This window comes from Perognathus longimembris, chromosome 28 (assembly GCF_023159225.1).
Source record: "Perognathus longimembris pacificus isolate PPM17 chromosome 28, ASM2315922v1, whole genome shotgun sequence".
NCBI classification, from domain to species: Eukaryota; Metazoa; Chordata; class Mammalia; order Rodentia; family Heteromyidae; genus Perognathus; species Perognathus longimembris.
In genome coordinates, this window is record NC_063188.1 from 72,569,385 (window position 1) to 72,589,970 (window position 20,586).

Below are 20,586 nucleotides of genomic sequence, written 5' to 3' on the forward strand. Positions count from 1 at the left end.
TTGAAATCAAGGTAGCATCAGGGTTGGTCTCTTCTGATTTTTCTCCTTTCCTTTTTTCTTTGTGTGCCTATATTGGGGTCAAACTTAGAGCTTGGGCTCTGTTCCTTAGCCTTTTTATTCAAGGCTAGTGCTCTACTACTTGAGCCATAGCTCCACTTCTGGCTTTTTGGTGGTTAACTGGAGATAAGAATCTCACAGACTTTTTTTCACCAAGATGGTGCCAAAAGCGAAGAAGGGAGCTCTGGCCCCTCCTAAAGCCGAAGCCAAGGAAAAGGCTTTGAAGGCCCAGAAGGCAGTGCTGAAAGGTGTCCACAGCCACAAAAAGAAGATACACACTTTACCCACCTTCTGGCGGCCCAAGAAGCTGCAGCTCCGGAGACAGCCCAAATATCCTCAGAAGAGTGCCCCGAGGAGAAACAAGCTTGATCACTATGCTATCATCAAGTTCCCCCTGACCACTGAGTCAGCCATGAAGAAGACAGAAGACAACAACACACTTGTGTTCATTGAGGATGTCAAGGCCAACAAGCATCAGATCAAACAGGCCGTGAAGAAGCTCTATGACATTGATGTAGCTAAGGTCAATACCCTGATCAGACCTGATGGAGAGAAGAAAGCATATGTTCGACTGGATCCTGATTATGATGCCTTAGATGTTGCCAACAAAATTGGAATCATCTGAACTGAGTCCAGCTGGCTAATTATAAATATACATTTTTTCCACCAAAAAAAAAAAAAGAATCTCACAGACTTTCCTGTCAGGGCTGGCTTCCAACCTCTATCCTTAGATCTCAGCCTCCTGAATAGCTAGGATTACAGGGCTGAGCCACTGATACCCAGCTTTCTTCTCATTTCCTTTAGTCTTCTTGCTATGTGTTCATATGGTTGTCCCTCTGTATACTGCCTCACCTATTCTCTCTCTCTCTCTTTCTCTGTCCCCTATTGTATTCTAGTGTGGATTCCAGCCCCACCTACATTCCCCTCAATTCATCCTGTCACCTTAATTATCTGTATATGACCCTATTTCAAAGTACAGTCAGATTGTGAGGTACTTACACACATATGAACCTAGGATGTGAGGAGGGACACAGTTTAGCAGTACTAGAGATTTTTTTTTATAGTTCTAGAGATTGAACTCAGAGCTTTGTGCTTGGTAGGCAAGAGCTGAACCACTTGAAGAGAAACTGATGCCAGGCACTGATGGCACACACCTGTAATCCTAGTTATTCAGGAGACTGAGATTTGAGGCAGGATTCGAAGCCAGCCAAGGCAGACAAATTGGAGAACCTATTTCCCATTAATTAGTAAAAAGCTGGAAGAATTGTGGCTCCAATGGCAGAGTACCAGTGTGAAGCCCTGAGTTCAAGGCCCTGTACCCGGACACACACACACACACACACACACACACACACACACACACACACACACAATGTATATTCTGTGTCAGCCTTGATGGCATGGACCTATAATCTTAGCACTTTGCAGACTGAGACAGAATTGTGAATTTGAGTCCAGCCTGGTCTATATAGAAAAAATGTCTAGCTGTGTGCTGGTGGCTCAAGCCTGTAACCCTCACTACTCAGGAGGCTGAATCTGAGGATCAGAGTTCAAAGCCAGTCCAGGCAGGAGAGTTCCTGAGACTATTATTTCCATCTAATCACCAAAAACCAGAAGTGGAGCTATGGCTCAAGTGGTAGAGCTCTCACCTTGAGCAAAATGTCTTTTGATAAATGAAAAAGAAAAAAGAAAAAGAAAAAAAGCTCAGGGACAGTACTCAGGCACCAGTTCAAGCCTCGGGAACAGCACACACAATTATTCTGCGGTCGTGTAAGGTAGCTGTTAGGACGCGGTTTAAAATGCAGATTGCTTTATGATGTGCTTCCTGGGTTTTATGTGTAGAATGTTTACACCTCTATCTCGCGCAGTAGCCATAGGAATCCAGCAGTCCTGTTCTCCAGTGTCGTCCACATCTCGTTTCCTTTGATTCAATTACTGCGCATAATTGGAGCGGTGTGTGCCCTCCATCCCTAGTTACCTCCCTCCCCGCCTCGCGGGTGGGGCTAGATCTTCTAACAGCTCGCATTTGCTGGTGGACTTTTCTATTGCTCTAGTCTTCCTGCCAGGTCAGCGGAAAAGGAGTGTGGGCTCTCAGGTTTGGCTTTCGGCTTGTCTGGTCTGGCGCGAGTTGGGGCGGGATTGGGTTGCCGAGGTGTCACGTGAGGCAGACGGTATGATGGCGGGCGCTGGGGAAGACGCACGGGCGCTCTATAGAGCTGGCGTCCGAGCCGCGCTGGAGGCTTGGCCCGCTTTGCAGGTGAGAAAAACCTTGGCGAGATGAAATGTTAAGATTCCAGGACACAAGAGCCGGCTTGGAGAGATCCCGGAAGCTTGGGTGGGCGACGTGGGCGACTCCCGGTTCACCACAAGCGGGTCCCTAAGCTGACATGGTGGGCTTCGGACTGTGTTTTCAGATTGCGGTGGACAATGGCTTCGGGGGCGTGCACAGCCAGGAAAAGGCCGAGTGGTTTTGTGGTGCAGTGGAGGATTATTTCTTCCGCAATGGTAAGTGAGTGAGGGACGCTGCTTTCTCTGTCTGCGTGGCAGTGGGGACAGGAGGGAAGGAGCCCTGTCCCTGAGAGCCTGCGCGTCTCCGGAACGGTGGATGCACGACCAGTTTGCTACCTGAGGGCGAGATGAAATGAATGCTAGTTTGAGAGTCAGGATCACCGGTTCAAGTGTCTTACAAGTTGTTCTAGATCATCGTGTTATTTCACCAGACTGGGCATTTTACCTTTATGAGATTGTTTCCTGGGTCTTAAAATGGGTATGAAAGTTTTGACGCCACCTTTGTCTAATACTGTGAGTCAGGTCATTTAAAAAATCTTGAGCCCGGGGTGTAGCTCAACGGTAGAACACTTTCCTAGCGTGCCCAAGGCCTTGAGTTTGATCTCCAGTACAGCGAACCTTTCCAGAGTTAGCAGCCATTATAGTGAAAAGCCGATGGAATGAATGCTATGTTATTCAGCTCACATTCAAAAGGTCTCAACCTGTCATAAATGTAAATTTTTATTTTACATCTAATAAGATGTAGAGCTGGGTGTTGGTGGCTGAGGATCGGGGTTCGAAGCCAGCTGGGGTAGGAAAGCTGTGGAGACATTTATCTCCAGTAAACTACTCAGAAAAAGCCGGAAGTGGCCCTGTGGCTTAAGTGGTAGAGCACTATCCTTAAGAAAAAATCTCGGGGACAGCGCCCAGCTCCAGGGCCAGTGCGCGTGCATGCACACACACATACACACACCATGTGGAAAGGCCAGGCACTGGTGGCTCACCCTTGTACTTAGCAGGCTGAAGCCTAGATCTTGGTTCAAAACCAGTTTAGGGAGAAAAGTCCATGAGATTTCCAATTAACCAGCAAAATGCTGGAACACACACACGGACACACACACACACACACACACACATAGATGCAAAAATATTGTTTTCAAAATCTGATATTGCCTGGTGTTAGCTCATTTCAGTTTGGCCTTGCTGCATTTGTGTGTGTATGTGAAACCCTGGGACTTGAACTCAGAGCCTCTTGCTTGCACTCTACCACTTGAGCCATTGTCACCAAATCCATGGCCCAATATGACATTTCAAATCCTCAGTAACTGAACATGGCTACCAGGATGGCAAAGATGGATACCATAGGCCCTTTTAAGGGTTGTACTGGAACAAAGGGCCAATCAAGGGGTGGGTTAAATGCTCATCAAGTGAGAGGCACAAATAAATGAACGAATTCAAAGCTAGATAAATGTTCTGATAAAAAAGGAACACAAGGTTCTTGTGGCAACATGAGCTGGAGGTGGCACCTCTGAGAAAGTAGTGATTGGACTCCTTCCCTTGGGATGAAAAGGAGTTACCCTTAGTGGCCAACACTGGGAAAGTTACACTCAGGAAGTCTGTGGTGCTAGAGAGATAATGTGTTACTTTTGGAAGATGTCAAAAGGATCATTGTTGCAAGGCCTGTTGTTGTGGGGTAGAGAAATGGGAGAGGTAGGGGAGGGGGTTGGGATTATCCAAAAGGACAATATATGAAAGGACTTCCAAGCCGTGTGTGTATGTGTTGGTGTGTGTTGGTCTTGGGCCTTGAACTCATGGCCTGGGTGCTGTCTCTGAGAGGCTAGGATTGAAAGATTGAAGTTTGCAGCCTGCTTGGACAGAAAAGCCAACGAGAGAGTCTTACCTCCTTAAGCAGCAAATACCCAGAAGTGGGGGTGCGGCTCAAATGGTAGAGGGCCAGCTTCGAGCAAGAAAAAAAAAGAAGAAAGAAAAAAGAAAGAAAAAGCCAAGCAAAAGAGCATTTGAAGGGGGGCTGGGCTGGGGATATGGCCTAGTGGCAAGAGTTGCTTGCCTCTTTATACATAAGGCCTGGGTTCAATTCCCCAGTACCATATGTACAGAAAACGGCCAGAGGTGGTGCTGTGGCTCAAGTGGCAGAGTGCTAGCCTTGAGCAAAAACAAAAAAAGCATTTGAGGCCCCTAGTCCAAGTCCCAATACTTGTTCATGTGCATGCACATGTGTATAGAAAATGAGGCCCAGAACAGTGGCATTTATCATGGAAAATAAGGTGGATTAGGACATGGGAGAATGGTTGGCTCTAAGTAAGGAGGGCAAAGGAGGCAGGTTTTTGCTTTGAATGGTGGGATGGATTAAGTGACTTTCATGGAATAGAGGAACCCTGGAGGATGAGTTGCAGATTTGGAAGTTGGATATGGGGGCCTGAATTCTTTGTCAAATACCTAGGCATACAAGTACTCTGAGTTGGAGATAGATTTGGAGGCTGTAAGATTTGAATGGTAGAGACAACCAAGCAGGTGGGTGAACCCTTCCAGAGAGAGCACATACAGGGAGGAGTCTTTAACTGAATAAAGTAGATGGTGGGCTCAGAGAGCAGGGCTTTGCCAGAATTGCATAGTAGGAGGTTTGTTTCAAGGCTCTGAGGATTTCCTTATTGGAAGTATCACATCCCATTTTTTCTTACCAGTCCCATTGGCCTGTATGAGGTGAGAGTTATGAAGGCTCTCTATACTTTAAAGCTTCAGGCCTTGTGTTGGGTGAGTCATCATAAAAGACCTTTGAGAAGGTCAATATTAGCCCCACTTTCCAGGTAAGAAAACTGAGGCTCAGAGAGAAGTGGCATGTTGAGTGTCCCTTAGAGGGGAAGTGAAAGCATTTTAGTCAATAAATGTAAGTGTTCATTGTTTAGGCCTTTAATCATTAATCAGGTGCAGATCTACCAAAAAGGTATTGGAAAATAGCAGGCAGGGTGATGATGTTGCCAGTCTTTGACCAAATGGCCCTATCCTTTCCTACGCAGCTGACTTGGAGCTGGATGAAGTGGAAGACTTCCTTGGGGAGCTGATGACCAATGAGTTTGATACTGTTGTGGAGGATGGGAGTCTGCCCCAGGTGAGCTAATTGTGGACACAGCTGCCCTCTCCCTGCCTGCAGTCTTCTCCCAATTGCTTTGCTTTGCTTCCAGAATCTTGGCTAAAACCATTCTGTGCTCGGGTCATATTCCAGGCCATTCTAAGATTTCCTTTTGAGGAAAGGAAAAAGTAGAGTCTTCCAGGCCTTTCCAAACCTTCCCTTTCTCCATATATCCTTCCCAGCCAGACCTACTCCTTATCCCCATCTCAAGGGCAGGCTGGGCCAGGTGGACTCCCCCCATTCCAGTTAGCATTACCTGTCCTGAAGAGATTATCTTCTCTTCACCATTTACTGTCTTTCAAAAAGTTCAGGTTGCACTCCTGTAATCCTGGCTACTCAGGACACTGAAGTCTGAGGGTTGAGGTTTGAAGCCAGCCAGAGCAGGAAAGCCTGCAAGCCTCTCATCTCTCATTGACTACCAAAAAAGCTGGAAGTGGAGCTGTGGCCTTGGGCACAAAAGCTCAGGGACAGACAGCGCCTAGACCCTGAATTCAAGCCCCAGGACCAGCACACACAACAAAATCAAGCTATGTCTCTGTGTCTTTTCTGTTAGGATAGCCTCCCTCACTGCTTCACCTGAGCCTTCCAGATGTAGTTGCCACACTAGTGGACTTCTTAGAGGAGGAAAATCCCAACCCCCTCCCTACCTCTGAGCTGGTTGTATAGTAAGATACACTGGAAAATCCCAACTGGCTGAATGTTTTCTTGACAGGTGAGCCAGCAGCTGCAGACCATGTTCCACCACTTCCAGAGAGGTGATGGGGCTGCCCTGCAGGAGATGACCTCTCACATCACCCAAAAGAAGCGTAAAGTCACAGCCACTGCAGTGAAGACTGCCAAACCAGCTGAGGAAGCGGAAGCAGACACTGTGGAAGAAATGGAGGTGAAGAGGTGCCCCCCCTGGGTGGTGAGGGTACAGATGCTTTCCATTCTGTGGGAGAGTGGGGAGAATCACAGGGCAGTGATGATGGTTTATTGGTGGTGATGGTGATGATAGCGATGGTATTCTCCAGAGAGGGAGAGGTCACACAGACAAATCCTGGCAAAGTTTGGTGAGCTTAGGTCTTGAGTGGTTAATGATGCATTTAGCACTATCTCATATTTTTCCTGCAGGTCGCAGCTGTGAATAATGGGGCTACTACTGAGAAGGTGTGTCCTCAGCCTGAGCCCTCTGATTCGGATCTCCAGACAATTAAGGAAGAGGATATAGTGGAAGATGGCTGGACCATCGTGCGGAGAAAGAAATGAGTGGATCTGGAAATGGTTTTTGAGTCTTTTGTTTCTTAGATGTTCGGGGATTTCTGTAGGGGTCGTTTGTTTGAGGTCTGTAGACCTCTGGACTGTTTGTTTATCCTGTCCTCACCCTCTTTCCTGATCCCCTGTCTAGCTTCTTCCAGGGCTAAAAAGCCCTAGAGTCCTTGGTTGAGAGGGGACCTCATTTACCATACCCTTGGAAGCCTTAAGGTAGCAAGTAAATGATTAAGCTGGCCTTCCCAGCACCGTGCCTCTTGGGTGTATAGCCTGTGTGAAGAGGGTGGGGGAGATGAGTGGGTGTGGTTGAAGAAGGGGTTAGACTCTAGTAGACAGTGGGCAGGTGAATTTGTGGAGAGGACTAGCACTCAGCTTTAGGGGGCTGGCTGGTTCAGTAATGGTGAGATGAACATGCAGACCAAAGGGGGCGGGGGAGAGAATTGAGGATGGGAAGGAGCTTGTTGGTGCCTCTTCCCTGCCCCCCTCACTCCCCACAGAACAACTTCTCTCCTGACCCAAACTTGAGACCTCCCCAAAACGTCCCTTACATTCATTCCAGCCATCCCACGGACTTGTCACATACATTCTAAGCCCAGCTACATGGTGAGGTTGGAAGAGTTAGGGTGTTTTCTGTCTTTTCCAAACTCTTCCCACTTTTCTCCCATCCCTTTAAAGTCCAGGGATTAGGCTTCAGAAGTTAAAGAGAATAGCTTCCTTGTTTAATCTGTGGGTTGACCTGTGTGAACCATGGAATCAGGCAGGCTTCTGGGAGTTGAGCTTTAGAGCTCAGCCATGGAGAGGTTTCTGGGCTCACCCTCATAGCCTGGCTACTTCGAACACACAGACAGACGAATGGAGTATAACAGTGCTCTGAAAGTTACTGTAAGCCTGAAATAAACTGTATTTTTCTTTAAAAAAACAAAACAAAGAGTATCCATTGTCCTCCCCCCACCCCTGTTCCCCTGTCCTGCCCGGTGGCCCTGCCATGGGTCTGGACGATAAAATACTGGGTAGCCTTGGGGCTGGGAAGCCATAAGCTGTGGAAGAGGCAGGAGGGTTCTAGTTACCACCCTGTGTGGAGTCAAAACACATGAACACAATGGCTGAAGAGGTGGGGGTGGGTCGGGCCCCAGGGTTTGTGGCAGAGCTGGCACTTGAATTCATGTTGCCTGCCTCCGGTGCTTTTTTTTGAGGGGGGGGGGATTGGATGGAGGCAGGATCTTTGGGGTGTTTGGGATGGAGGGAATAATTGAATTCAGGTGGGTCTAGCAATAGCTCCCAACCTCCTTGGGGACAGGGGTTTCAAAAAATTAATATCACTGTAGGAATATTTTGTTTTTAAAAGCCCACATTTTGTGAAAAGATGAATTAAAAAAAAAACCCAAAACCCAGCATTCGGGATTGAAAGTGCCCGTAATGGGAGTTCAAGTATTGACTGAACTGGGAGGGGAGGGGGCTGACTGGAGTCCCCAGTTGGACATGGGCAGCTAGAGTGTGGGATGGGGGCTCCCAATTCCTCCCCTAAACCCTCTAGGTCTTGTCTCGGGTCTGGGGGGCTTCAGGGGATTCAGAAGTAGCTCCTGATGCTGCCACTGGTGCCTCCATCTCCCTGTCCTCAGACAGTGTGGACCCCGGGCAGAATGTATCCCCGCGGCCTGCCCGGCCCAGCACAGCCATCCAACGCCGCTGAAGCTCCTCTGTCTCGGGACTGAAGTACCAGCTTAGGTGGCTCTGGGTGATCTTGAAAACATGCCTTCTGTCAGGCCGCTCCCCTGCCTCAGGAGGCCCCACCTCAAAGCCAATGAGGGGCAGGCTGCGCTGGGCTTTCACATCCTGAGGAGGAAGGACAGAGCTGGGGTCACCTGGGGGACTACATCTTCCCCTCTACTGGCTTGGCATTGATTCCTGTCCTCCCTTGCTCAAGAACCTTCCTTAGCTTCATTGTAATCAACAGGAAAATGAACTGGGACTTGGTTCAAATACCCATCTCCTCCCACACCCCAAACCAGCTGGGCTAGTTAGTCTCTTTAAGTACAATGGTGTCAGGCCTTGAACTTCCTCACCCCTATCTGCATGCTCATCCTTACTCTGAATTAGACCTAGGAGTGCCTGTTCACTCCAGTTTTCCCCGCCAAGCCAGACTTCCCTCATCCCACCTATTTGCCTTCCGTGCTTTGTCCCACAATCACTCCTTGTCTCTAGCTAGACTTTATGGTCCACCCAAGGGTGGGTGTTCTGGCTTCCCCCTGAGATGGGCTCACCCCATTCCCAAGGCCAAGGAAGATGGTGAAATCAGAGGGAAGCAAGGGTGGCAGTGTGGCTTTGCCAGGTGTCTGAAAAGACTTGAAAGAAGGAGGATGCACACCTGAGGGGCTCCATAGATGTACAGCACCAAGGGTTCATTCTCAGGGACCACAAACCATGCCTTGTGCCATCCTTTCCCGCCCTTCTCCATGTAGTGCAGGAAGCTGCAGATGACACTGTTCTCAGCAGCCACTGAGGCCTGTTTCTGGGATCCAAGAGAAGTGGGTGAAGTCAGTGGTAACAGATGGCCTAGCCTGACTCCCTTCTGGATTAACTAGCTCCCTAGTACATGGCTTGCTATTCCCATGTCTCAGATGGAGACTAAGGTGATAGAAGTTTTGACTATTGCCTCCTAGTGAGTCAGCATTGAGATTCAAACCTAGACTTTTCTGCCTGACTCAGGCCCATGGCTCAGGCTATTGCATGTAAGAGCCAAAGAAGGAACCTGGGTTCCAGTGGGTCATGCCTGTAATCCTAGCTAATCAGGAGGCTGAGATCTGAGAATCATGGTTCAAAATTAGCCTGGGCAGGAAATTGTAAGGCCCACCCCCAGGAGGGCTCCATGCAGATGCCCCCCTCCCACCTGTTTAAGTCTTTGCCCCATACCTGCATTACCTAGATAACTGGCATACCTGAAGGCAGTTACCTCCCCCTTCTCTGAGGTGAATCCACCTGGCTATACCTCCCACCCCTACCCTAGATAAGGCATGGCCCTTCGGTGGTTCAGCCCTTCTTGCTGGCCATGTATCCCGGCCACAGGCCAGCAATTGGGGACTAAATTTTTCTCTCCTGCCTGAATACTGTGACTACACAGTATTCAGTATTCTCCTTTATTGGCTACATACGTTAATAAACCTTACAGAAAGTCCATCAGACTTATCTCCAATTACCCACCAGAAGTGGAGGTGTGACTCAAGTGGTACCAGCCTTGAGTGAAAAAGCTAAGGGACAGCAGCCAAGTCCTGACTTCAAGTCCCAGAACTGGCACGCGCGTGCGCACGCACACACACACACACACACTCACAGAGCCAGAGTAAGGGTACACACATGCCAGCAAGGGCATCTAAAGGCCAGTCAGGTACATTTTCATCAATTTATTCAAGCTGTTCACACATTCAACATCAACTTTTTACATCTTTCATCATACATCCATCACTCAGCAAGGGGCAATCTAGCACTGTGGCTAAGGGGGTGGATGGGTAGGTGGTAGGTAGGTAATGTAGGCTGGCTTGCAACCAGCTCTAGATGAAAATGTATGGGCTTGGAAGGAGAACAGAGAGGGCTGTTGTGAGGATTAAATGAGCTAACATAAGCAAAGTGTTTAGAATAGTTACTGGCACAGAGTAAGCTCTCTTTAAGTGTTAAATGGCTTGATTTGCTTAAAAACCGCAAATATGTTCAGGGGGGTAGAAAGACAGGATAAATGTGAACTTCTGGAAAGAAGAAATATAGTGTTTTATTTTTCTGTTTAACTGATTCTAGTTTGTAATAAGAAAAGGCAATTTGTTAATTGAACAAAAAACTCTTTGAGCTGTGTCTATAAATTCCAGCTACTTAGGAGGCTAGAGGCAGGATAACTAAGGACAGCCTGAGCAACAGAGTAAAACCCCATTTCAAAAAAAAAAAACAAACCCCAAACTAACAAAAAAACTGCCAAGTACTGGTGGTTCATGCCTGTAATCCTAGCTACTCAGGAGACTTGGACCTGAGGATCACAGTTTGGAGCCAGCCGAGGTAGGAAAGTCTATGTAACCCTTGTCTCTAATTAATCACCAAAAAAAAAGAAGTGGAGGTGTGGCTTAAGTGGTAGAGCACCAACCTTAAGCTAAAAAGCTAAGGGACAGGGGCTGGGAATATGGCTTAGTGGTAGAGTGCTTGCCTAGCATGCATGAAGCCCTGGGTTCCATTCCTCAGCACCACATAAACAGAAAAAGCTGGGAGTGGCACTGTGGCTCAAGTGGTAGAGTGCTAGCCTTGAGCAAAAGGAAGCCAGGGACAGTACTCAGGCCCTGAGTCCAAGCTCCAGGACTGGCAAAAATAAAACAGCTAAGGGACAGTGTCCAGGCCTTGAGTTCAAGCTCCAGTAACTGACACAAACAACAATAACCACTTATTGACTGTGCCACTTGGTCAAATAACCTTGCTATGCCTTAGTTTCCACATTTGTAAACTGATAAGAGCATGGATAGATTACTTACTATAAGGGTTAAATGTGCAAAGCATTTTAATAAAATGATTGTCTTGGAAGTACTCTTTTTTTGCCAGTCCTGGAGCTTGAACTTGGCTGGAGTGCTGTCTCTGGGATTTTGTGCTCATAGCTAGAGCTCTACCACTTGAGCACAGCTCCACTTCTGGCATTTTGTGGTTAATTGGAGATCATTCTCATGGACTTTTCTGCCTGGGCTGGCTGTGAACCACAATCCTCAGATCTCAGCCCCTTGAATAGCTAGAATTATAGGCACAAGCCACTGGTGCCTGGCTGGATTCACTCTTGTACTAGTTTTGCTTACTCCATGTGTGGGTTATTTGATCAGACAGTGCACACAGCACCTGACAGTTCACAGAGTTTAGGTGTTTTCAAATGACCTTGGGTAGGGGTCAGAGGCTTGGTTCTTACCTCCAGGATAGACCTCCTGCGCTGGGGTGTATGTTGGTTGCAGGCTGGACTGCTCCCGGGCACCCCATGCAAGGCCACATAGCAATCAGTGCACACACGATTGGAACGGTTGTTGTCATAGATGAGGCGGGCCCGGAACTCAGAGCACTTCCCACAAACCACCTGGAATGGCAAGTGGACAAGAGCAGCCTGATTCTAGCAGGCCTTCCCCTTTAGCATAGCAAGTACCATGCAGCCACCCCCACCCCATCCCCTGCCATTGGAGGGCATCCATTCAGAAGTGGGTTTGGGGGCTTCCCCTGCCTCCCAACACTTACATGCCCACAGGCCTTGCAGTGGTGCCTGCGTTTGGTGATGGAGTTGAAAGGTTCCTGGCAGCGCATGCACATTGTGACTTCCTTTTCCCGGATGGGCGTGGGTGCCCTCTTCCCAAGGTCCACGTTCTAGGGGAAAGGCCAGGATCTAGATCAGTGACAGCTGCTCCTCTGCTCAGTCCAACCAACTCTTGTTCATTTCCCAAGCCTTGGATCATTATGGGGGCTAGGGGAGACGGGGGCAGCAGACACATCGAGAACACCCACCTTTTTCTTTCCTTTGTGCTTGAACTTAGGGCCTAGGCATTGTCCTTAAGCTTATTTTGCTCAAGGCTTGGCACTCTACTACTTGAGCCACAGCTTTCACTTCCAGCTTTTTTTGGGGGGTGGGGGTGGGGGTAGTTAATTGGAGAAAAAGAATCTCACAAGCTTTTCTTGTCTCGGTTGGCTTCAAACTGGGATCCTTGGATCTCAGCCTCCTGAGTAGCAAAGATTACCTGTAGCTTTGTGTCTGGCTTGGCTCCTGCCTCATTGTGCCATCCAAGGTAGGTCAGTTTTACTCTCTGGGCCTGTTCCCCCAATGATTTCTCTGCATTCCTACAAACAAAAGACTGCTCCTCTGAGGCCATGCATTGTCTGTCTAGTCTCTACTTCCTTGGTATGAGAGGATCATGCCAAGGGACGGGAGGAATTTGGAGGCTGGAAAAGGGTTCACAGAGCTGTGGGAGAGAGAGGGATTAGGGGACTCTTACTGGCGAGTTGGGTGGGGTGTCTTCATCTTCCCTGTTTGTTGAGTTCAACAGTTTGAAGGTCTCCAGGGTCTGTTCATGCTTTAAGAGGGTGGAGTTGATGGCCTATCAGGGAGGGGTAAGAAATGAGAGGTCAGATCATTCCACAAGCCACCGATCTCCACCCTCACCGCACCTTTCTATACCTTAGTCTGGAGTAAGGAAAATTTACATTCTAGGCTCAGATCTTCCCATGCCAGACATATAATCTTGAACAAATCCCTCCCCTACTGCAGGTAATTAGAAAAATGAGGGTAGAAAGTGAGGGGAGGGCTAATATTGGAAAAACCTTAGCTGGCCTAGGATTCCTAGCCTCTGCCTGAGCTTCAGGCTTCACAGTTCTTGACTCATTCTAAGGAACCAACAGCCTAATTTGTGAGTTTCTGTTTTGCCACTGGACTTCAGTTTGCTTAGCTATAAAATGGGGATGGCAACGTTTGTTGGAAGGCAGGTATGTTAGCCCCATTGTGGTTAGATAGGAGTTTTGGGGAGAAGAGTCCATGTCCCCTAAGAGACCTGTTAATACTCTTTCAGCCCCCTCCCACCAAGCCTTCTTGGATGTTACCTGGACCCAATCTTTCTTCTCCTCCTCAGTCCTTGTGGGGAAGAAAGAAAAATGCTGAGTTAGGCAGGTTAATAAAAAAAACAACTGGAAGCCAGGCACTAGTGGCTAACACCTGTAATACTACTCAGGAAGCTGAGATTTGAAGATCACAGTTTGAAACCAGCCTAAGCAGAAAAGTCTGGGAGACTATTGTCTATAATTAACCACCAAAATGTCAGAAGTAGAGCCATAGGGGTAGGGCACCAGCCTTGAGCTTAAAAGATAGGGGACAAACTGGGTGCCAGTGGCTCACACCTGTAATCATAGCTACTTAGGAGGCTGAAATCTGAGGATCATGGTTTGAAGCCAGTCCAGGCAGGAAAGTCCATGAGACCCTTATCTCCAATTTAGCACCAAAAAAAAGCTGCAAGTAGAGCTCTGTTTCAAGTGGTAGAACTCTAGCCTTGAGCTAAAAAACTGAAGAGCAGTGCATAGGTCCTGAATCCAAGCCACAGGACTGGCACGCACACACACATGCACACACACAATGGCAATGATGACTATTACTTTCTGGGTCATTCTGAGCATCACTGAGATAACATGCGTAAAGCACCCAGCAGGATGTATTACATTAGATGCTCAATCACTGTGACTCCCTCCACTCTGTGTCTCTTTTTGTGTCAGTACTGGGACTTGACCTCAGTGCCTTGTTCTCTTCTTTTAGCTTTCTCCCTCACAGTCCTTACTCTCTGGCTTTCCTTACTTCCCAAGGCCTGTGCCTCAGTGAGGCTTCCTCAACCACACTCTGCTGTCTCCTATCTTCTAATTTCCTTCCACATTCATATTCCAGACACCAAAAGTATGTTTTTTCTAGCTGAGCATGATGTAATCTCAGCTACTGTGGAGGCAGAGACAAGAGGAGGCAAGCTTGAGCAAAATTATTCAGGCCCTATGTTAAAGGCAAATGAACAAATGGACTATTAAGTGGTATAGCTCTTGCCTAGCAAGCTCAAAGCACAGGGTTCATTGTGTGTGTTCATCATGGGGCTTGAACTCAGGGCCTGGGTGCTATACTTGCGCTTTTGTGCTCAAGGCTGTTGCTCTACCACTTGAGCCACAACTCTACTTCTGGCCTTTGTGGTAGTTAATTGTAGATAAGAGTCTCATGTATTTCCCGGGATGGCTTCAAACTGCAAACCTCAGATATTACTGTCCTGAGTAGTTAAGAAGTACAGGCGTGAGCTGCTGGTGACTGGCAAAAAATATTTTTTTCTAATATGAAATCTAATATCCTTAAAACCACTTCATGAAAAAGTAAAGATGTGGCTCAGTATTTAGCTTTAAGAATGTTTGTTGTTGGGGCTGGGAATATGGCCTAGTGGCAAGAGTGCTTGCCTTGTATACATAAGGCCCTGCGTTCGATTCCTCAGCACCACATATACAGAAAATGGCCAGAAGTGGCGCTGTGGCTCAAGTGGCAGAGTGCTAGCCTTGAGCAAAAAAGAAGCCAGGGACAGTGCTCAGGCCCTGAGTCGACGGCCCAGGAATTGGCAAAAAAAAACCAAAACAAGAAAAAAACAAAAAAAAGAATGTTTGTTGTGGGCTAGTGATGTAGCTCAGTGGTAGAACACTTGCCTAGTGTGTTCAAGACACTAGGTCCAAACCATACATATGTGCACACACATAAACACACACAGAAAAAATATTTACTATAATGCCTTTTTTGGTGATCAGGGCCTCATACTTCTAGGCAGGTGCCTGAACATTGGAGCCTCTTGCCAGACCACTTTTGCATTATTTTTGAGACAGGCTCTCCTTTTGCTTGGGATGGCCTAGACAGTGAGCTTCCTATTTGTTGTACTCCTTGATATTGCTAAGGTGACAGATGTGTGCCACTGCATCCAACCACAGGCTGTGATGGAGTCACAATCATTTTCTGTGGGTTATTTTTTGTTTGTCTGGCAAGGTCAAGACTCAAACTGAGACCTCACTATCTCTACCTCCCAAGTGGTTTGAACCACCAGACCTGGCACAGTGTTTTTTACTATGGTGAAAAATCGGAAGCAGAGCTGAGAGTGAGGTTAAAAAAAACAAAAACAGCATATCATTAATACAAGAGAACCTCAATGATGTAGAATGTTTATTATAAGAAGCAAATAGATGGGCTGGGAATATGGCCTAGTGGTAGAGTTCTTGCCTCGTATACATGAAGCCCTGGGTTCGATTCCTCTGCAACACATTTATAGAAAAAGCCAGAAGTGGCACTGTGGCTCAAGTGGTAGAGTACTAGCCTTGAGCAAAAAGAAGCCAGGGACAGTGCTCAGGCCCTGAGTTCAAGCCCCAGCACTGGCAAAAAAAAAAAGAAGCAAATAGAACATATAAAGGCTGGGCACTAGTAGCTCACACTTATAATCCTAGCTACTCAGAAGGCTGAGATTTGAGGGTCATGGTTCAATGCTTGTCAGGGCAGGATGTCTTTGAGACTCTTATCTCTAATTAAGTACCAAAAAAAGCTGGAAGTGGAGCTGTGGCTCAAGTGGAAGAGCACTAGCCTTGAGCACAAAAGCTCAGGGACAGGGCCTATACCCTGAGTTCAAGCCCAGGACCAGCAGCAAAAAAGAAAATATAAAATATAGCTAATGTTCTAATTTTGTTAAAAAAATGTGACATGACCATTTATATTATGTGAATTTCATCATGAAAAATTTACCCAAATAAAGGCAGTTGCTTAAGCAAATAATGAACTGTAGTTAGTGATTACATGCTAGACTTTTGAGGGTGATATGTAGTGATGCTTGTACTACACATCACTGGATTGGTGGAAGACTAAAAGGATAGAAATATGATAATTGAATACAGAACAGTACTAACACATGAAGTATCTAAATAATGAATCTATGAGTGTTCACTGTGTAATTCTTTCACCTTTTCTGTATTTTGAAAACTTTCACAATAAAATGTGACCAACACATTAGTACAAGTTATTTTGGGGTGGCAGGATTGATTTTATGTTTTAAAAATTATGTCATGCCAGGTGCTGGTGACTCATAAGCTACTACAATCTAGCTGTAATCCAAGCCTGTAATCTTAGTTACTCAGGAGGCTGAGATCTGAGGATCATGATTTGAAGCCAACCTGGACAGAAAAGTATATAAACTCTTATGTCAAATTAATCAGTAAAAAACCAGGAAGTAGAATTGTGGCTAAAATGGTAGAGTACCAGCCTTGACAAAATGCTAAGGAAATGTGAGGTCCTGAGTACATACCCCAGTACTGGCACACACACACGTGCGCGCGCGTGCACACACACACACACACACACACAATTATTCATACCTTTTTTGGGTGATAGTAGGGTCTGAACACAGGGACTTGTGCTTGCCAGGCAAGTCATTTAGCCCCAAAATTTGTTTCATTGGTTTGGAAACCAATTGGCTATGATTTATACTCCTTTTTCTTTGTTTCTTTCTTTGTTTCTTTCTTTGTTTCTTTCCTTCCTTCCTTCCTTCCTTCCTTCCTTCCTTCCTTCCTTCCTTCCTTCCTTCCTTCCTTCCATCAGTACTGGGGGGGTGTGAACTCAGGGGACTACACTTGCTAGGCAGGTACTTTACCACTTTAGCAGCGCCTCTAGCCCATTAACTTTTAGCTGTACTTTATTTTTGCCAGTCCTGGGGCTTGGACTCAGGGCCTGAGCACTGTCCCTGGCTTCTTTTTGCTGAAGGCTAGCACTCTACCACATGGGCCACAGCGCCACTTCCAGCTTTTTCTGTTTATGTGGTACTGAGCAAACGAACCTAGGGCTTCATGTATACAAGGCAAGTACTCTGCCGCTAAGCCACATTCCCAGCCCTTTAGCTGTACTTTCAATTTAAAACTTGAAAAAATTAAGCCAGGCACTTGAGGCTCACACTTGTAATTCTAGCTACTTAGGAGGCTAAGATCTGAGGATCATGGTTTGAAGCTATCCAGGGCAGAAAAGTCCGTGAGACTCTTATTTCCAATAAACTACTCAGGAAAAGCTGGAAGTGGTGCTGTGGCTCAAATGGTAGAGCGCTACCCTTGAGCACAAAGAGGCTCAGGGACAATACCCAGGCCCTGAGTCCAAACCCCAGGAGAAGCAAATTTTTTTAATTAGCATACATTAGTTGTACAAAGGAGATTTCACGGTAATATTTCTACACATTTTTTTTTACAATATATCTCAGTTAACTTTACCCCTTCTACCACTCTCCCTTCTTAAAACAATTTCAACAGGTTTCACTATTCTATTTTCATATAGGCAAATAAAATATTTTGACCATATGCACTGTAATTCACCCGCTTCATTAACCATCTCGCCTCCTGTTAGTGCACATTGTCTCAGCAGATCCTGTTTTACTTGTTATTTATTTTTCCCTACTGTGTATTAATTGCATCAAGGGGTTTCACCATGGTGTTTCAGACACGCATATAATTTGCTCAGAATAATCCTCTCCATTGCTTTCCTTTTCCCACCCTGCAACCCCATAGATCCACAGCTTTTCATTGCAATCTAGGTGGTCTACATTCACAGCTGCAATGTATTTCAAAATTATTCACCCTCCACCTTTCTTTTCTTTCTTTCTTTCTTTCTTTTTTTTTTTTTTGTCAGTCTCATGGGAGCCGGTGGCTGACACCTGTAATCCTAACTACTCAGGAGGCTGAGATCTGAGGATCATGGTTCAAAGCCAGCCCGGCAGGAAAATCCATGAGACTCTTATCTCCAATTAACCACTAGAAAACCGGGAGTGGAACTGTAGGAGAAAGACACTACTGGTTTGTTATAAATCACAGTGAATTACTAGAACACAACAATGTGATTCCTCTACGAGGAGGATTATACGACAGGGTGAATGTTATAAAGGGGAGGATCTTTTCAATAAGTTAGGCCTGCCAACCTTCACTTCCTAGCTATGTGCCTCCAAAAAGATTGCTTGAGAAAGCTGAGCCTTTTCCTCATGTTATTCTCTGACAATTTCTAAGCGACAATTACTAAGACAACTCTTTTTTTTAATAGCATACTATTATAAAAAACTGAAAATGTAAACAATAACAGTTACAGAATCTTGGGCTGGGAGTATGGCCTAGTGGCAAGAGTGCTTGCCTCCTACACATGAAGCTCTCAGTTCGATTCCCCAGCACCACATATATGGAAAACGGCCAGAAGCGGCGCTGTGGCTCAGGTGGCAGAGTGCTAGCCTTGAGCGGGAAGAAGCCAGGGACGGTGCTCAGGCCCTGAGTCCAAGGCCCAGGACTGGCCAGAAAATAAAACAAAAAACAAAAAAAAAACAGTTACAGAATCTTATTTCTAGACACATACTAAGACAATTCTTAAGGGCAGTAAAAATGATTGTGAAGCAAACTCTTTGTTCTTTCCTTCTGCCACTAGGCGGACACCTATACTTCTTGGTGGCCCAGGATCCCTCTGTTGTCCCCTCCTGTGCAGATGTGTCTCCTCTCCTCGCCCGCCGCCCCCAGTCCTGAGGCTTGAACTCTGGACCTGGGCACTGTCCCTGAGCCTCTTTGTGCTCAAGGCTAGTGCTCTATCACTTGGGCCACAGTGCCACTTCTGGTTTTCTGATGGTGAATTAGAGTGATGAGTCTCATTGACTTTCCTGTTTGAGCTGGCTTCAAACCAGAATCCTCAGATCTCAGCCCCCTGAGTAGCTAGGAAAACAAGGGTGAGCCACCAGCACCCAGCTTTATTTCTCATATCTATCAGTCACTTTTTACTTACTTTTTTCAGTGCTGGGGCTTGAAGTTTGGGCTATTGCTTGGCTTTTGCACTCGAGGATGGCTCTCTACTACTTGAGCCACACCTCCACTTCTAGCTTGTTGATGGCTAATTGGAGAGTCTCATGGACTTTCTGGGCCAGGCTGGCTTTAAACTGATCCTCAGATCTCTACTTCCTGAGCCGCTAGGATTACAGATGTGAGCCACTGGTGCCTGGCCAACAAATGTTTTACGGCTGGTTTTCCCACAATAGGCTCCTACCATGGACCAAGCCTTGCATTTGGTTATTTCTCGTTATTTTAGTTATTTCTCTCTCTCTCTTTTTGCCAGTCCTGGGGCTTGGACTCAGGGCATGAGCACTGTCCCTGGCTTCTTATTGCTCAAGGCTAGTACTCTATCACTTGACCCACAGCGCCACTTCTGGCTTTTTTTGTATATGTGGTGCTTAGGAATCGAACCCAGGGCTTCATGCATGCTAGGCAAGCACTCTACCACTAGGCTACATTCCTAGCTCCCAGTTATTTCTCTTAAATCAGTGAATCTACAATATACGGTTTGTGATGTTGTTATTCACCATAGAATTATAATACTACTGTCCTCTAACAAAGCCCAGCAGAAGAAATTTTCATTTCAATCAGGGAGAGCTTATTCAATTTCCAAAAGTCTCCCCTGACAGGAATGCTGTGTCTTCTTCATGCATGAAGTACTCACCCTAAATCCATGTGGTGGCTAGCCCTCAAGGATCACCCCCATTGCTGAAGAACATGCCTGCATCTTGGGGGAAAGGTGTCTGAAATGCCTCAGCATATCTGAAGGAAAGAGGGGTTTGATGGGAAGACATAGGCAAGGACAGGTACCTGGCTTGGAGCTCCAGGGAGCGCTGCTTTCCTGACACCAGGAAGGTCCGAGGAAGGTTGAAGTTGGAGCTTTCCTTTAGCTGAATGGAGGGAGAAAGGGTCATGGCGAGGCTTACTGAGCTCCCCAGGGTCCTGGCACTCTACAGCATGCACTCTTAGACTCAAGGGCAAAGCCAGCCAGGCTTTCCTCCTCCCAACAACAAGGGATCACTCTGGGTTCTCATTTCCCACCTCCCGGTGCTCACCTCCATGCCATCTACATCAATGCGTGCCCGCACGCTAAACTTCTGGCCAAGCAGCCTCAGCCTGGGCACGCAGTAAAGGAGACGGTCATTGAACTAGAAAAGAAAAGATTTGAGATCACACACACACAGACACACACACATACAGACACACACACACAGGCACACGCACGTGCACACACACACACACACAGTGACCTTGGGCAAATCTCTTCTTTCTAAATCTGTTATACCATTTATAAAGAAGAAGAAAGATAGCCAGGTGCTGGTGGCTCATGCCTGTAATCCTACAAAAAGCTGAAGTGAAACTGATTCAGTGGTAGAATGCCAGCCTTGAACAAAAACAAAACAAAACAACAAAAAACAAGCAAAAGCACAAGGCCCTGAGTTCAAGCCCCAGTAAAGGCACAAAAATTAAAAAGAGGGAAAAATCCCATCTTAAGC

At 46.7% G+C, this 20,586-nt stretch overlaps 3 protein-coding genes across 3 annotated transcripts in view; 2 read left to right on the forward strand and 1 right to left on the reverse strand.

Moving 5' to 3' along the window:
* Positions 1-214: 214 nt before the first annotated feature.
* Positions 215-738, forward strand: LOC125343601 (60S ribosomal protein L23a-like). The gene has a single exon (XM_048336098.1). It carries the CDS (start codon positions 215-217, stop codon positions 680-682), a length of 468 nt encoding a protein of 155 aa, XP_048192055.1. The 3' UTR covers positions 683-738.
* A 1,457-nt stretch (positions 739-2,195) lies between these two features.
* Tsr2 (TSR2 ribosome maturation factor) lies at positions 2,196-6,873 on the forward strand. The gene is made up of 5 exons (XM_048336097.1): positions 2,196-2,314; positions 2,472-2,562; positions 5,361-5,452; positions 6,186-6,356; positions 6,587-6,873. Exons 1-5 carry the CDS (start codon positions 2,231-2,233, stop codon positions 6,719-6,721), a joined length of 573 nt encoding a protein of 190 aa, XP_048192054.1. The 5' UTR covers positions 2,196-2,230; the 3' UTR covers positions 6,722-6,873.
* A 1,191-nt stretch (positions 6,874-8,064) lies between these two features.
* Positions 8,065-20,586, reverse strand: part of Fgd1 (FYVE, RhoGEF and PH domain containing 1) — a 61,395-nt gene continuing 48,873 nt past the window's right edge. The window contains exons 11-18 of the mRNA XM_048336096.1: positions 20,146-20,238; positions 19,901-19,980; positions 13,313-13,343; positions 12,712-12,813; positions 11,963-12,088; positions 11,646-11,807; positions 9,090-9,233; positions 8,065-8,557 (exon numbers count right to left, since the gene is read on the reverse strand). Of these exons, the coding sequence (XP_048192053.1) occupies positions 8,255-8,557; positions 9,090-9,233; positions 11,646-11,807; positions 11,963-12,088; positions 12,712-12,813; positions 13,313-13,343; positions 19,901-19,980; positions 20,146-20,238 (1,041 nt within the window). The 3' untranslated portion in view covers positions 8,065-8,254. The remainder of the gene's footprint in view (positions 8,558-9,089; positions 9,234-11,645; positions 11,808-11,962; positions 12,089-12,711; positions 12,814-13,312; positions 13,344-19,900; positions 19,981-20,145; positions 20,239-20,586) is intronic.